Source organism: Diplotaxodon limnothrissa, linkage group LG19 (genome assembly GCF_057381915.1).
Source record: "Diplotaxodon limnothrissa isolate DT_005_m linkage group LG19, D_limnothrissa_male_GT1.1, whole genome shotgun sequence".
Classification (NCBI taxonomy): domain Eukaryota; kingdom Metazoa; phylum Chordata; class Actinopteri; order Cichliformes; family Cichlidae; genus Diplotaxodon; species Diplotaxodon limnothrissa.
The window spans coordinates 3,056,481-3,072,833 of record NC_140614.1 but is presented as its reverse complement, the minus strand read 5'-3'; the positions used below and the strand labels follow the sequence as shown (position 1 = coordinate 3,072,833).

The window sequence follows — 16,353 nt, the reverse complement described above, 5'->3', positions numbered from 1 at the left end:
AAAACATTCACGTAAGCTACGCAACCGCTAGTCAAAGAGTGGCGCACCAGTCTACTAACACGAACCAGAATAGCAGTCCCCGTACCGAGCACGAAGTGTGGAGGCCCCCCTCCGACCATCTCAGACAGGAAACCACTAACGGATTTAACTAGACCAAAGCAACACTGAACACCTGTGACACTGAACCTGACGCTGCCCAGTTTACAGGTTATTAATATTTCATTCTGCTGTTGGATTAATCGTTACTACTATTTAGACTATAAATAAATTGTTCTCCCACTAGGAGCTCAGTCTGAGTGGAGTTTTTTTTCTCCTCCTCTTACCTCATGTAGTGTATTTTCGTTGTTTTTTTCCTATCAGCCTACCTTCTGACATGTCTGCCCAATGTGATGTTTGTGTAAAGTTGGTCAGAAGGTTCCTTTGTGAGTGCGCATGCGCCATTAGCGTGCTGCCTGCTGTAACCCCTAATTTCCCTCGGGATGAATAAAGTATTCTGATTCTGATTCTGAAATAGGTCTGTGTGAAATGTAAGTGAAAACAGGATGCAATGACAGCATTCAGACAAGCAGAAGCCTGGCTACTGGTTTCTTTTAACAAAACCCTGACAGCAAACGTCACCAAATGCTGTGTTCTCGATTCTTACCTGATATAGCATCAAACTGTTGCTTTCACATCTTAACAAATGTTTTCAGTGGGTGAAAAGTACCATAACTTCTCTGCTTCTGAGCCATACCAATGGATGTTAAATAAAAGTAACATTAAAAAAATCTATCATTGAGGATTTGCTGTTTGTTTGTTTGTTCTGGGTTTTTTGTGAAAACAGTGATAGTAATATCAAAATTAAGAAAAGCAATGGGAAGGGACATATAGGGTTTTGGAGCGTGATGTCACGAGAGGGGGCGTGACCAGGTTTTTTGGTCGAGTCGCCATGTTAGTAGGCCAAACAAAGCGAACGTGCTGTGTTGTCGGTTGCAACGTTAGTGGTCAATAAAGAGATGCTGTAAAGCGTGTTCATGTAAACATCGTCGGGTCTGCCGTGATACGTTTACAATGGGACTTGTAACATAAACAAAATACACTTCAGCTAAATACTTCTAATTTATTTTACCAAACAACGAGGAGCCGCACTATAAGGACTAAAGAGCCGCAGGTTGCCGACCTCTGATCTAGAGCCGAGGAAAAAAAAAATCAAAGGAGTGAGACCCATACGAGCATACAGAGTTGAGTAAGGACGTGCTGCCCAACTTTCATCGCGCACATATTTATTATTATATGGTCCTAAGTTGTAGTGCATACACTCACAAAATGTTTAGTAACTTCAGACCCCTGCAACAAGCCCAGGTCCAGTTTACTTTGGTGATTTGGACTATTCCATTTCACAGCTGTTGTTAATTTTTTTCCCTTTGCGTTGGCCTGCGCAGGAGATAATCTATTTATCGTTTCAGGTTGTAGTATTACACAACATTTTCAGATCTAATAGAAATAAAATGAGTGTTTCGTAATTCATTCAATTTATTATCTGTATTTATAACTGGCATTATTGTTTCATTCTATTATAGAATCTTACAAGAAAGAGGCAAAATTGTATTCCATTATGCTTTATTAGCTGCTTCGGTGAAAAACAAATCAACAATGCAAAAAAAATAATAATTTCAAAACAACATACTGGAAAACCGTTATTCATCTCTTGATTGCTTCAATACAACACTTGGGCACACATATGCGGGACTTTTCGTGGCTGTTTTGATATCGCTGTCTCTGTTAACCGATCAAATCTCGCCGTGGTAGCAGCTTTACACTCGGTATGACCCAGGTTGATAGAGGGGCCCAGTCTGGATCGCATTCCAGCATTTTGTAGGCCGGTTTTCCTACAAAACACAACAAACATTAGCCCGCAAAGCCACAGTGAACAAAGCAGCATAGCGCAACGAATTCAATTCAAATTAAGACTTATTTGTAACCTACATCAACAATTATGTTATGATAAATTACGTAGTAACTACAACAGAAGACTTACCTTTGTGGAAATGCTTGGAGCAGACTAACATGTGAGCTGGAGTGTTCTGGGACGTTATGTTTGGTCTTCGAATGGCTGCAATCCAGGCCATCCGTCGGCTCTGTTACTTCGGAAACATGGCTCGAACAATTTCTCTTCCACTACGTAATCCGATAACAACGATCTCTTTACCCGTCGGCTTCCCGTGGCTGTCATGCAACCGGCTATTGCAGTTAATAATACAACATCTTCTTGCCATTTTTTGTGTTTCTTTTTATCGCTGTGTGACTGTTTTCATGTGCTAGTACTGCTTGCCACTCGTTCCCAGAATCCTTTGCGGTTTTACCCCTGAATGACGTCACATTTTCAATCTCTATCCGGTTGTTCAGTGATGACGCGACGAATCCGACGAATCCTACTTCCGGGTCTAAACGCTCCTGTGTTCAATATGACACAATGCTGTGTTCCTGGTTGTTTTAACCAATCTGGCTCAAAACAACAGTCTAATCTGTCATTTTACCGGTTTCCTTGTGAAAAGAGAGAGAAGAGGAAGTGGCTGAAGTTGATAAGGTATGTTACAACTCGTAAGTGAATGAATAAATTTGTAAGATAAGAGCTAGTGGGCTCTTACTTTAGTTAGCTAATATAGCTAGTGATGAACAATTAAAACCCGCTACTAAAAGACAAACTGGCTTTTACGAGTAATTGTACTTATATAGACAATGGATTTTATTGTGTTTTTTTTAATACAAAGACGTTGTTGCATTTTTGAAGTCATTTTTATTTCTCCAAGCAAAGATTGAGAGCTAAGGGTCACTTCGCTATATATATGAACCTTAGTTAGCTTTCGACGCTCAGAGGAATAAAAATTACGTCCAAAAAGCGATGTCTATGTAAGAAAATACATTACAATCCCCAGCCTATGTGCCAGTTAATTACCAAAATAAAGACCTAACCAACAAATAGCTAGCAAAGGTTGCCAGTACTTATCTTTCTGGTAAGCTTAAAAGCAAATTAGTACAACGATGTGTAAGAAAAGCATCTGGACTTCTTTAAGTTTTAAGTTTCTTGAAGCTTCTCTCATCTGGATGAAAGAAGCTTCTCTCTATTATTTATCTCTATTTTTTTTTTTGTATTAATCATAACTAATGGAGGGCTAGCGTATGATCTGAAATTTCTCTCTGTCTTTTTAAACACTTCCACAGACGTGAAAACTTCACCCCAAACTGCAACTCAAGAGTCTGCAGTTGGCACTTCCCTCAAGGAAAAGCTGCGGGGCCAACAAGATTTGCATGGAACGACGGGAAGTCTTTTCAGTTCCCAGATGACCACAACCCTGTTAGAAAAAAGAAGAAAAAAGAGCAGGTCCCAGCTATTGGTGAAAATCAGAGTGAAATATCAGATGAGCCACATCATTCCAACAATGCAGCTACACAGACAGATACTGCAAGTTCCACAAGTTCTTCCCAAAGTCTTCTGGTGCTAGAGATTCAGAATGACATGCTAAGAATAGAGAATGAAAAACTTAAAAAACAAGTAGAGAAGCAGAAGCAGACTTTCTCATTCAGTCAAATATCTGACAATCCTGAAAGGGTCCAGTACTATACTGGATTGCCCGATGCTGCTTCTGTCCTGTTTTTAGAAGCGCTTCTTTCCAGATTTGATCTTAAATATCATTCTGATTGGACTGTCCAAATGATGCCCCTAATTGACCAGTTATTTCTAACCCTGATCAAGCTTAAACTTAATTTTGGTCATGAAGACCTTTCAATAAGGTTTAACTGCAGCAGAGGCACAGTAACTAATGTTTTTACAACAATTGTTAGTGCACTGTATGACATTTTGTATGTTGGCATGCTGGAAAACAACATTCCCTCGAGAGCCAAGAATCAAACATCGCTGCCAGATTGCTTCCAACCATTTCCTAACTGCAGGATTGTGCTTGACTGCACGGAAGTTTCTGTTTGTAACACAGAGAGACTTGACACACAAAGTCATTTGTACAGCCAGTACAAAGGACGGACCACACTAAAGGCTCTAATTGGTGTGGCTCCTAATGGTGTAATAACCTTTGTAAGCAACTTGTACGGTGGAAGTGCCTCAGATAAGGCCATAACAGCTGACTGTGGAGTACTGCAACATCTACAACCAGGTGACATGGTCATTGCAGATAAGGGCTTCACAATTCGGGACATCCTACCAGAAGGGGTCTCACTGAACATTCCGTCCTTCCTCACCAACGGACAATTCACACAGGAGGAAGTGAACAACAACAGGAAGATTTCCTGTGCAAGAATACATGTAGAGCGTTCCATTCAAAGACTGAAAGTTTTCTCAATTTTGCATCACATCCCATATCAGTTAAAAAAAAATATTAATAAGATCTTGAAAGCATGTGTGTGTCTTACAAATTTACAAACACCTATTCTCCGTGAAATTGAATAAATTATACCTGTGAGAGTTCAGAGGTAAAAGTACATTGTGTCATTTTCTAACTACTTGTGGACCAGAAAACACAACTGTTGAATAAGTTTACTTTTATTATTTATAACTCCTAAGTGGATTGTTTTGTGTGTATACTCAGGATGTTACAACATAAAAACAACTTAGTTGCATAGTTTCAAATTGAGAATGGTCTCATTTGTGATTCGTATAATGTTTTACTCTGTTTTTATCAATGGCTTGTTACATTTTTCATTCCATTCCAGCTTCCTGATTACTGCCTAGTTTTCTTGCTATGCATTTTCAATTAAAATGAAGAATACCAGATACATGTGTTACTCTTTATTTTCAGGAACAGTTTGTCCAAAACATTTTATTTTTTCAAATCAAAAATTAATATAATTTAAGAATTTATCTGAATATATTTACAAAGTTACAATGACAAAAAATGTACAATTTCCAAATAGTTTTAAAATTAACTATAAACATTTGGACTGATAAATTACTCATGCTGATATGAATTCAAAGCTGCGATAAAATATGGGGTAAAAAAACTTCCCGGTAGAACGTTTCCAACGCTTCAATGTTAACAGCCCAAGTTTGTTCTCTATCCACATGCAAGATGAAAAAGTCACATGGAGTCCAAACAATAAAGTGACAGCTTTTCGCCCCTGTGAGATAGAGGTTGCCCTGGATCTGATGCCAGTAGTTGTGATTCTTTTTTAATACCAGGGAACCACTTGCCTCATCCAGCTGTAGGAAAAAGTCCTTACTTTCTGCAGCCTCCAATACAGTTTTGGCTCTGGCTGACCATGGGCATTTCACCTCAATGATGCACTCATTAGAGACAGTCCCATCTGGAGAACCACCAAGCAGGCCACTGTTAGATAAAAACAGTCCCCTCTCCTTGATAGCTGCACCAGTACAGTCAGTGTACAACTGCTTGGCCTTTGGCTCATGAAGGATCCCCCAATCACATGCCTTTGGGGATGAAAATACAACTTAGTCATAAAGGAATTCTTAGATGCACAGACCCTTTTTACTAACAACTTACTTTAGATCCTTCTGTCAGGTTGTACTGTCCAAGCAGAGTCTTAAATAAGGAAGGGGGGTATGAGCGCCGCTGGACTGCACTCAGGACCAAACCGAAGTTGCTGGCTGTGATTCTCTTCTTGCGATATGCTGACCTTTTATAAAGAAACACAAATTAAGAGACACAGTTAACTAAAATTTCCTACTTAACACTTAACAGAATTAATTTCAAAGCACTTTCTTACCACAATGCATTCTTCGTTTGCCCAACTGTTGCTTCCTCAATCTGTTTCTTCTCTTCGTCAGACACAGCCAGTGATGCCAAGAGATAACGAGCCTTGTCTTCTGCTTGGGGAAATCCCAGGTTCCTCAGCACTTCATCAAATGTCTTGGCTGGTTTAGCCTAGATTTAAAGCAAAAGGATTTTAAAGGTTTTAATGGAACCAAGAAATTTTGACCACAGAATAGACAAAGTCAGGTACAGAGTATATAAAATACATGTAAAAAATAAAGTGGGGACAGTGGAAGCAAACAGTCTGCTGTATGTAGTTTACAAGAGTTTACATACATGTACAATTTATACCACATGTTAAAGTAAATATCAAAGTACCTGAGAGCATTCAGGACTCAAAATCCAACCCATCCCAGTAAAACGTTGCAATTTCGATAGGGATGCCACTGCCCATTCCTTGTCCTCCTGGGAGACAGGTCTTTCGATTCCAGCTGAAAAAAAAAAAGCTTTTAGTAATCTGAATAAATAATAATTTTAGCATATAAAACACAATGCTTTTTAAAAAGTTAAGAAAATAATTATTATAATTAATTCAAAGGGCAAATTTTAAATAAATAACTGACCTTGTGTTGTTGAGGGTGTCATCACAGACACTCTCTTGGCAGTAATTTCTTCTGCTTTGCATGATTTTACCCTCTTCCACACACATTCCACGTCAGTGCGAGACACATTCTTCTCCACCCAAATCAACAATGCCGCCATATGATGGCACTTATCATTGCCAATCGGGCACTCACAGGAGCTGAACCTGACTGACTGACCCTCAACATGCACCTACATTGAAAGAAAGTTAATGCTTACCCTAATGATGTTCCTTCCTTCCTGATGTTGTAAACCTGCTCAACATTTGGCAATAAAACCCTTTCTGATTCTGATTCTGATTCTAAACATTCTAACAAACACTTGCAGCGCTGCTCTGTGTACTGGTACCAGGTTAACTAGGCTAATATAACTGGTACTAGGCTAACATTACTAACTCTCCAAAACCTCCATGTTATGTAGATTTTCATCTTCGTTTACTTCCACTGTTATAGCATTGCTGTACGTGTGTGTGCTTTATGAAATACATCAGAATACAGAATATCTCATGTTTAATCGTCGGCTAGCTAGCTTACTCCTAGCTCACCTCAACATTGTAAATCTTCTTTTTCATGGATGCCTGGACACTTCCCTTTATAATTCCGCCTGGGAGAACGGTTACACTGACCACTTTACTAGAGTTGAAGGAATTAAGACCCTTTTTAACCCTAATTGGTACTTCGCTAAAGAAGGAGGTAATCGTGAACAAAGTCACTGGCTCCGCCATCGTTGTTTCTTGAGGAGCACTTAGACCCGGAAATACCTGCAACGTCATCCGTGACGTCTGACTGAACAACCGGATAGAGATCGAAAATATGACGTCATTTCCGGGGTAAAACCGCAAAGGATTGTAGGTACGAGTGGCCAGTGCGCACGGGCCATAGACCCTGTGCACGAGATAATGCTAACCACTCACCACTGCTGTCATAAAAAAAATAAAATGATCAATTTTGACTTTTGAAGCTTGTAGATCGATTGGTTGTTTACATCAGTCAACACAAGCAGAACTTCATTACAAAATGAGAAGACACATCGGCAAATGTTCAGCATTCAAACTACAGGTGAACAATAGTCAAATGTTTCCAGTTATGTTGATATCAGCTAGCCAAGTACACACCTACACAGCATGTCAACAAACCGTGAAAAAAAAGCCACAAAAAATAAATGTATCGTGCTGGTAAGTATTTCTATACATTAGTATTTACAAAGGGTATGTTGTGACTTACCTTCAAAATTACAGTGGTCCCTCGCTATAACGCCATTCGCCTTCCGCGGCTGCGCTGTTTCGTGGATTTTTTTAGTGCAATTTTGCATGCTTTTTTTTTTTTTTACAGTGCATTGTGTTCTGTGTCCTGATTGGCTGCAGACCACTGTCGATCTCCTCCGTGCCCTCTCTCCTGCACAGTACAGAATCGCTACATCAATCGCTGATTCATTGATGTTGAATTATCTCGCAGCTGCTCTATTCCCATGTTCTGGACCTGAAAACAGGGTTTGATCTTTGGTTTCTTTCTATAATACTCGACTTATTTTTCTACAAAGGTTTGAACTTTGAGAGTGTTTAAACAACAGAGAAAAGTGTGAAAATGTTCATGCCTGTATGAGAAAAGTGTAAGTGTGTAGTGAGGGGCGTTACAGTCTTAAAACATCTATAATAATTGTAAAAAATAAAGTTGGCTACTTTGCGGATTTCACCTATGGCTGGTTATTTTTAGAACATAACATCCGCAATAAACGAGGGACCGCTGTATACAAATACTGAGAAATATAGAATTTGAATCCTTTCTCTCTTTTGTTCTGAGATGCGGGGGGAAAAAATATGCTGCCCCGACATCATGCCAGCGCATATTGGGAATGGCACAGGCACTGAGCGGTTTTCTATCGCCCATTTGCTGGGAGTAAGGGCGCCCTCCGTTTGCGAGGTGCGCCTGCTGCTTGCGGCGCAGAGAGGAGAGGGCGGGGCGGCGGGGGATTCTCGGGCTGGCTGGAGCAGCATCTAATAATCAACTCGCAAAATAAAACAAAAGGGGTAAAGGGCTCAATAACAATTTATAATTTACAGTTTGATGATTTAAAGTCTCACACACAACCCATCGAAAGGGGAGGGGGGCGGCTGCTTCCAAATAGAGCGCATTTCATTCATAATGATGTAAATCCAAGTCCATTATCTATTCATGATTTGAATCCTGGGTTGTGTGAAATCCCAGAAATAAACCCGAGACAAAGTGAATCTGTGAACTAAGGTGTAGGTCTATTAGGTTATGTTGTGGTGATCGGACAACATGACGGAGGGACTGGATTGCAGGGTAAGTCCTGAGACACACGGTAGTACAAGAAATCCCTTTCACTGGAAAGAACAGTGACTGTCGCTGCCCCCTCTGTCTTCCAGTACTCCAGAGCGAAGAGACAGGACGGCCGGGGACATCGCTGGGTTTTCTTTGCCTCGCTCCGATTTTAGTGGATTTTAATGCTGTGGCTGACGCCACTGGATTTTTTGTGTTGTTTTTATGTTTTTACTGTGTGTTCTCCCTGGCCAGGGGTGTTTAACTGTTTTAAAAAATAAATAAATTGTGAAATAAATTATATTTTTGTAATCGAGTTTTATATTGTTCTTTTGCCTTGGCTACTCCACTGCTCTGTCCGTTTTTTGAGGGGTTTCCCTTCACTTAGAATAAAACCACCTACATATCTGGCTATTCTGAACATGTCAGTGTCCTGTAACCATCCGTCGGTAAACTGGAACTGGGCTTGTTGCAGGGATCTGAAGTTACTAAACACTTCATGAGTGTATGCACTCACACTTAAGACCATATAATTATAAATATGAGCGTGATGAAAGCTGGGCAGCACGCTAACGGCCACTCTTATGCTTGTATGGGTCTAACCCTTTCACTCCTTTGATTTTTTTCCTCGTACCTTTTTTTTTTTTTTTTTTGCCTTTTCATCAAGTCTGTCTGTGTCAGACCTGCCGCTTTCTCCTTCGTTTTGTACATAACTGTTTTGGGGGCAAATAAAATGCAAGTAGGGATTAAAACTGCAGAATGAATGGTTACCGGTGCTGGAAATGCTAGCGCTTGATGCAGTGTTTTGATTTTGCTGCCACTGGTACCTACAATGCAACGCGTGCAAGTCACGTGGTCTGTCAATCTCTATACATGTGTTTGTGTGTTCATTTGGCCCCATTGTACTTCTGTATGTTCTCATCCTCCTCCTTTTTGATGTTGTTATCTGCTAGGCTTTGGTCTTATGCTCCTTGTCTGGTTTTTAACCATCTTTGATAGTGTCTCCTATTGGAACTTGGAAACAGGACCATGTTGCAGACTGTACAACGGTGCCCCGGAGACTATTCAACACATACTAGAAGGGTGTGAAAAAAAACAAAAAGTGGTCCCATTGGTCATGAGAGCATTAGGAGACAAAGTCTCCTAAAGCATAAATGCAGGAGACATTGTCGCAGATTTCAGACACAACATCTCTAGTCTAGAAAAAAAAAGTCATTATCATATACTACACATTGAGAGGTTTTATTTGATATCACTCTCTTATTTATTTTTTTTAATCTTAACTCTTCATGTTCTCCCTGTGCTTCTTTGGAATACATTGTAGGAGGAGACCAGGTGTTTCCTACCACATACCAAAGACATGCTAGGTCAAATATGCTAGATTAATTGGTGATTCTAAATTGGCTGTGTGTCAGGGTCCTCTGAGCAACTATGGACTTATGTTATATTATATGTATTGTATATGTATTTTTGGTGTTGCTGCCACAACTCTGTGTGTGTGTGTGTACACGTGTGTACAGATGCCGGTGTTTCTGTGAACACAGATTTGCGGGCGCCTTCAGGCCCGGTGGGTGTGGCCCTGTTGGTACTGGCCACACCCGAAGCCACACACCTGCTGCTGATCAGGGCTTGTCGGGGGAGCTACTTAGGAGAGTCTTGGAGCTCCCACTGACGTGGGATCATTGCATGAGACTCCACGTTAGTCACCCAGTTTAGGTTTAGTCGTTTAGTGCATGCCTGCTATTAAGCGTCCTGACAGCTGCCGCTATTGTTTCCCGCAGGAGGAGCATAGGAGGCCCCAAGGGCAGCGAGCACCGGGAGTGCAGACACGGAGCAGAGAGCACAAGGAGGACACGACACGGGAGTCTTGGGAAACACGGGGACTTATTGTTGTTTTGCACCATACACTGTAAATAAACGCACTGTTCGCACACCGAGCACTGCGCCTGGGTCCTCCTTCCCTACACCCCCACAGTCTGCCATGCCAAACCGTGACACTATGGGTGTGAGGTAGACAAAGTAATTCAGGTATATAGAATAAAGCCCTGTATGAATTTATTTTGAAATGTGACTTGTAGTTTAAAGAGCTTCATAACACCTCGGGTGAGCACAGCTGGTGCCCAGCAGTTACCTGCTAGTCTAGTCACTGAGCCTGCTATAACAGATTTCTCAGTGTTTGACTTGGGACCAAGTTATGGACTTTTCGAGAATGTTTCCATGCTTTGGCTAGGTCTTGTGTGGCTGAAACTGATTATGAACTTTTAAGTAGTTTCCATGGACAGTGATGTTAAAAGTGTTTTTCGTGTGGCCGAACGGACCCCTTTCAAGACTGAAAGTCTGTCCTGTTGAGATAAAATTATTTGAAGTGCCTCAATAATGCTATGCTTTTATTAATAAGTGTTATAAAGTTATATAGTATAGTATTAAGTGGACACAGCCCTGAAAAATAAAGGCATTAGACTATGTGTCCTTGGGGAGTGGAATGCTGTAGACTCTTGCTCACGCTTGCCTGGGAAAAAGTAGATAACAGGGGACCATCTTCTAGTGGAAAGTTACTGAGACACTGTTGTTTAGACTAGAATGAGAGAGCTTCCGTAATAAAACTGTTAAGCCCGCATCACCATTTTGAGAACCACAGCAATATGTCATGCAGGACGCATCTCCCTTCTAGAAGTACTGTGAAAGCGAAATAAAGTGTTAAGTGGTCTACTGAGCTGTCACAGTCTGCGGGGCAGACCGAGTGGAGAGAGTGAGGTGGACCCAGGTGCAGACACAGATGAGGAGATGAAACTGAATCTCAAACGAAAAGCGAGCTTTTATTGTGGCTGAAACAATGACATGACAAAAACAGCCGGGACAGAGATTAAACTTAACTAGAACCTGAACTGGAGAACAGTATGACTAACTATGAGAACTAGGGATACTATGGTTATGAGGACTATGAACAAGATTCGGTGCAGATGCATGAAAAAAACCATGAGAAAACCTTGACTTGACATAAACACTAAGAACGTGACCTGCAACGAATCTTGAAAAAACACTTGACATGACCTGAGGGACGAAACACAGACGACGCCACACTGACAAAGAGAAACACGGGGCTTAAATACACAGAGGGATAACGAGGGGAACTAGGCACAGGAGGAGCTGGGAGTAATCAGAAATGACAAGACCAGGAGGAAGCAAAACTCAATACATTGACAAAGGACACCGACTTTCAAAGTAAAACAGGAAACAATTCACAAAGACGCAGACTTAACACAGGACTAAAGCTATACTAAACACGAGCGTACAAGAACAAGACCCTTAACTGAAACAGACGAAGAATAATAATAATCAACAAGACACAACCAGAGATTAAGAATAGCCCATAATACAAAATCAAACCAAAAGATAAGAACTCAAAATGCTGGGTCGAAATGACCCAGAACCGTGACATGAGCAGTGTTTTGTCTTCCATCGGATGCCTCTGAGGAATCAAAAGAACTCTGTGAAGTGTTGATATTTAACAACTGGGGGCTTATCCGGGATTGCGATAGGCTAAGGAAGACAGATTGGGCAGTCTGGGGGCTCAACCAGCAAAGTGAACAGAGGCCCGGGTCATTTTCAAATAAAGGTAAGCACCACCTGTTAAATCAAAGTGTGCATATTGGAGCTTATCTAAATCGTCTGTTTCCCAAGTTGTTTGAATTCTCAGTGTCAATTTGCTGTTGTAGACAAAGAGGCGGTGTATGATCTGTCCCACTGCGTTAGAGCAACTAAATTGTGGGTGTAATAAGCCAAGTAAACCAATTGGCTGTTGTGGATAGTGACTGAAAAGAGTAAGAGTAATTATTAGGGATGCACCGATACCGGTATCTGGTATCTGCCTCGATACCACATTTTCTAAAGTACTTGTACTCCTTAAAAGTCCCCCGATACCGGGGACCGATTCCACGCTCTGAGAAATGTCTATGTTTGAGCGGCGTGTAAGGGGTTAATCACAGGCGCAGAGTCCCCGCCCCCAGGCCCCGGCTGCAGCTCACAGCAGGGAGAAGGCGAGGCGAGACATGTCAGCCGTGTGGAACTATTTCAAAGTGAGTGAAGACGACAAAACAAAGGCCGACTGCAAATTGTGCTCAGCAAAATTGTCCAGAGGAGGCTCAAAAGGTAGCGCATTTAACACAAGTGATTTAATCAAGCACCTAAAATCCCAACACGGCAATGAGTACAAAGAGTTTACCCACGCTTCTAAACCAACACAACCCATGCTGCAGCAAACTCTTGCAAGACGAGAGAAAATGTCCAGAGACAATCCACGTGCTGTGAAAATAACACAGACAATTATCGAGTACATTGCATTGAGTGACCAGCCACTCTCGGAGGTAGAAAATGTCGGATTCCTGCATCTCCTCCATGTTCTGGAGCCCAGATATGATGTCCAAGCCGCCGCTACATGACTAACACGGAGCTGCCTAAACTACACGAGTTTAGTGGCTCGTGAAAAAACATATCCACAGCCTACTGGAAGCCTCCTCTGCGTTTAGTTTCACCACAGATATTTGGACAAGCAGTGTTAGCCCCGTGTCACTAATTAGCCTAACCTCCCAGTGGATAGACGAGAGTTTCACGCCACAACGAGCCATATTACATGCAAAACAATTCCGCGGCTCGCACACCAGCCAGGCTATAGTGCATGTGTTTGCGGAAATGCTCCAGACATGGGGTATACCTAAAACATCAGTACATGTTGTGCTTGGTGACAATGCCAAAAACATGATAAAATCCATGAATAACGCAGGGCTCCCAAGTCTGCCGTGTGTCGCTGTGATGGATGCATGCAACCACACAACTGAGATACTTAGGTAATATTCATTTGGTCTTTTGTCTTATGTTTACGTTATGCTCTAAAGTTTCTGTGATCATAAGTTAATTAATTTGATATTTTGAGTTTACCTGTAATGCATGACAGCACTAAGCTATAGCCCAAATGGTGGCATAGACTTTCCTTTGCATTGTTTGTTATTTTATACAGGTATGTTATATTGATTATATTTCTGCTCTTTCTGAGTTACCTGACCTCCGCTCCAGTCCTTCCTGGTTTGGCTGAAAGAGGAGGCTGAGGGTGGAGCTGGTTTAAATGCAGAAGCCAATAAAGTGGAATGGACCATCTATTGTGATCATGCAGGGGGAATGGGGTTCTTCTTGAATGATGGTTATCTGTTATCTCTTTAGTTTTCACCTTTGGTGTATATAATGGTTTATTCATTTGCTATATAACTGGAGCTGTTTCTCATTTGGGCAGGTCAGTTTGTTGAGTTATGTTTTTGTTAAGTGATTTTTGAGTAGCGGTCTGTTAAGTTAACCTCTTTTATGGGCCCACTTGGTTCTTAAAGACTTGTCCTTTTTGGGGGTATAATAAAACCCATTTTTTGAAGTTTACATTTGTGCCTGTGTGTTCCTGGCTGCTTGGTTCATGACAGTCGCGCACAAGTTCACGAGGGCTTATTAGCACAGAGGAGCATAGCTGATGCTATAGCAGTGGGGCGGAAAATAGTTGGGCATTTTAAACATTCCGCCTTAGCCTACTCCCGCCTCGAGGACATTCAGGGACAGCTCAACCAGCCAATAAAGAGACTGCAGCAGGATGTACAGACGCGCTGGAACAGCACGTATTACATGCTCCAGTCCCTCATAGAGCATGTGTCTGAACATGAACTCCCTATCTCACCGCTCACCAATGGGCTCTTATGAAAAAGACTGTTGCCATCCTCGCCCCCTTTGAGGAACTAACTAAAAAAGTGAGCAGCTACGACGCACTAGCCTCTGATGTCGTCCCAGCTGTGACTGTGCTAGTAAGACTTCTAAACAGAGAAACAGACGAGGACCACGGCGTCAAGACAATGAAAGCAACCTTACTGGCAGCTGTCAAGAAGCGCTTCAGTGACGTCGAGACCAACCCACTGTACTTCATCTCCACCATACTTGACCCAAGGTAAAGTCTGTGTGCTATAGGTATTCAATGATAAACTACAGTACTAAATGTAAGATTAATTTCCATCTGAAATATTATATTTTTGTAACTAAAATACACAAATACAAAAGTATGCAATGTATAATATGAAATACATTTACTACCAGAAAGCCAAATGGCTGGCATTTGTGACAGTGGTTTAGGGGAAACTAAAATCAGTCCTATTTTTCCACATATTAATACATTCATTAATTTTGTTCAGGTATAAAGATTGCTTCTTCCCCAACAACACTCCTCCGGAGGCCAAGCTGCACCTGAAGCAGGAGCTGCAGAACCTCCTGCTAAAGTGTTCCTCAAGGCCCAGGCCAGCACTAGCAGCAGTCTGGACACTGTATTTGAAGAAATCACTAAGGAGCAGCCCCAGGCACCACAGCCGCTGGTAGCAGGTGCTGCCATTGAGCTCGACACATACCTCAGAGAGGCCCCAAGCCCTCGTGAAGACAGTCCCCTGAAGTACTGGGGTGTCAACAAAATCAGGTTCCCCATTTTGGCTAAAATGGCCCGTAAATACCTCTCAGCCCCATGGAGCAGTGTGGAAAGTGACAGGCTTATTAGCTCAGTGTCACACATTATAGATGAAAACAGAACCAGGCTGACTGCTGATAATGCAGAAAAGCTACTGTTACGCCCCAGTCTAGGGGTACAGGAACGCAACATAAGTTTGAAAAGATTGCCCCGCATTGGTCCCCAAAACCATACACAGAGGGAAAACCAATTTCTTAGTGAATGGTGGTTTATTTTTCTACACTGCAAAAATGAAGCTCCGGGGTGAACAAAGGCCAAAATAACAAACAAAACAAGCTAAGTCAGGAGGAGGTGCTATCTAAAACCCTATGTGAAATCAAACATCAAACAAAAGACAAGCGCTACACCTAACTCCCTAATTGAAATAAACAGGAGAAAACAGTGCAAGGAAAACAATAAGGCAGCTCACCCCTTCTGTTCCAGTGCTATTTACAATGAAAACTAATGTACACACTATATACAGAACTCAGAAAGTCGCACAAATGTCTCAGGTTTTGGAGGCCAGGGTCAGGTCTGCTGCTGCTGTCAGTGGCTGCCCCGGGACAACTGCTGGTGATGGATTTTGAATGCGACCACATGATCAGCGGACCAATCGGCAGCCGTCAGCTCATCCAATCCGGGGCCTGCCAAGACTTAAAGACACAGACAATAACAGCCACCAAAACAGATTATGGACAGGGCCATAACAGCTACTTTTCTTTAAAAAAAAACCTGCCACTCACTTTTTCTAAATATGCTCCATTAAGTGAGTCGTCTTAGACTTGATGTTAATACCTACCTCAGTTGCACTGACTGTCACAGTTCTATGTTGGTGGTTGTTAGTTTATTCAAATATTGTGCACTAAATAGCAAAGATGTTTATTAATGCCCCTTGTGTTGTCCAAAGCGGCAGAGTTTATAACAAACTGAAAAAAATACTTGAGTTGCGCTGTCACTGTTTACATTTTTTTAATAATTATTTATTCTGTAATATGTTGGATACAACATGCTTTTCATTTTAAATAAATGTTCTTAATTCCAAACTAGTCCCTTGTTTTTTTGTTAAAATATATGACTAAAGCTGTTACCTGTAAATTTAAATCATGTTTTTATTAAGTACTCGGTAACGGTATCGGTGCATCCCTACAAAAAAGATGTCACCTCACCACAGGGGTGTAGTGCAGCCAGAAGGCAATGGAGTAATGCTCCGCCA

The 16,353-nt window shown here is 41.6% G+C and overlaps 2 protein-coding genes and 1 pseudogene across 2 annotated transcripts; 2 read left to right on the top strand and 1 right to left on the bottom strand.

Annotated features, from left to right (window-relative positions):
* Window positions 1-2,427: 2,427 nt before the first annotated feature.
* Window positions 2,428-4,441, top strand: LOC146611565 (uncharacterized). The gene is made up of 2 exons (XM_085343249.1): window positions 2,428-2,566; window positions 3,202-4,441. The coding sequence occupies exons 1-2, from the start codon at window positions 2,445-2,447 to the stop codon at window positions 4,439-4,441; spliced, it is 1,362 nt and encodes a 453-aa protein (XP_085199375.1). The 5' UTR covers window positions 2,428-2,444.
* Window positions 4,442-4,960: 519 nt separating this feature from the next.
* LOC146611564 (uncharacterized) lies at window positions 4,961-7,081 on the bottom strand. The gene is made up of 5 exons (XM_085343251.1): window positions 6,326-7,081; window positions 6,081-6,193; window positions 5,716-5,873; window positions 5,493-5,625; window positions 4,961-5,419 (listed from the first exon to the last, which is right to left on the bottom strand). The coding sequence occupies exons 1-5, from the start codon at window positions 6,462-6,464 to the stop codon at window positions 4,961-4,963; spliced, it is 1,002 nt and encodes a 333-aa protein (XP_085199377.1). The 5' UTR covers window positions 6,465-7,081.
* Window positions 7,082-14,505: 7,424 nt separating this feature from the next.
* Window positions 14,506-15,892, top strand: LOC146611563 (zinc finger BED domain-containing protein 4-like; annotated as a pseudogene).
* Window positions 15,893-16,353: the final 461 nt, after the last annotated feature.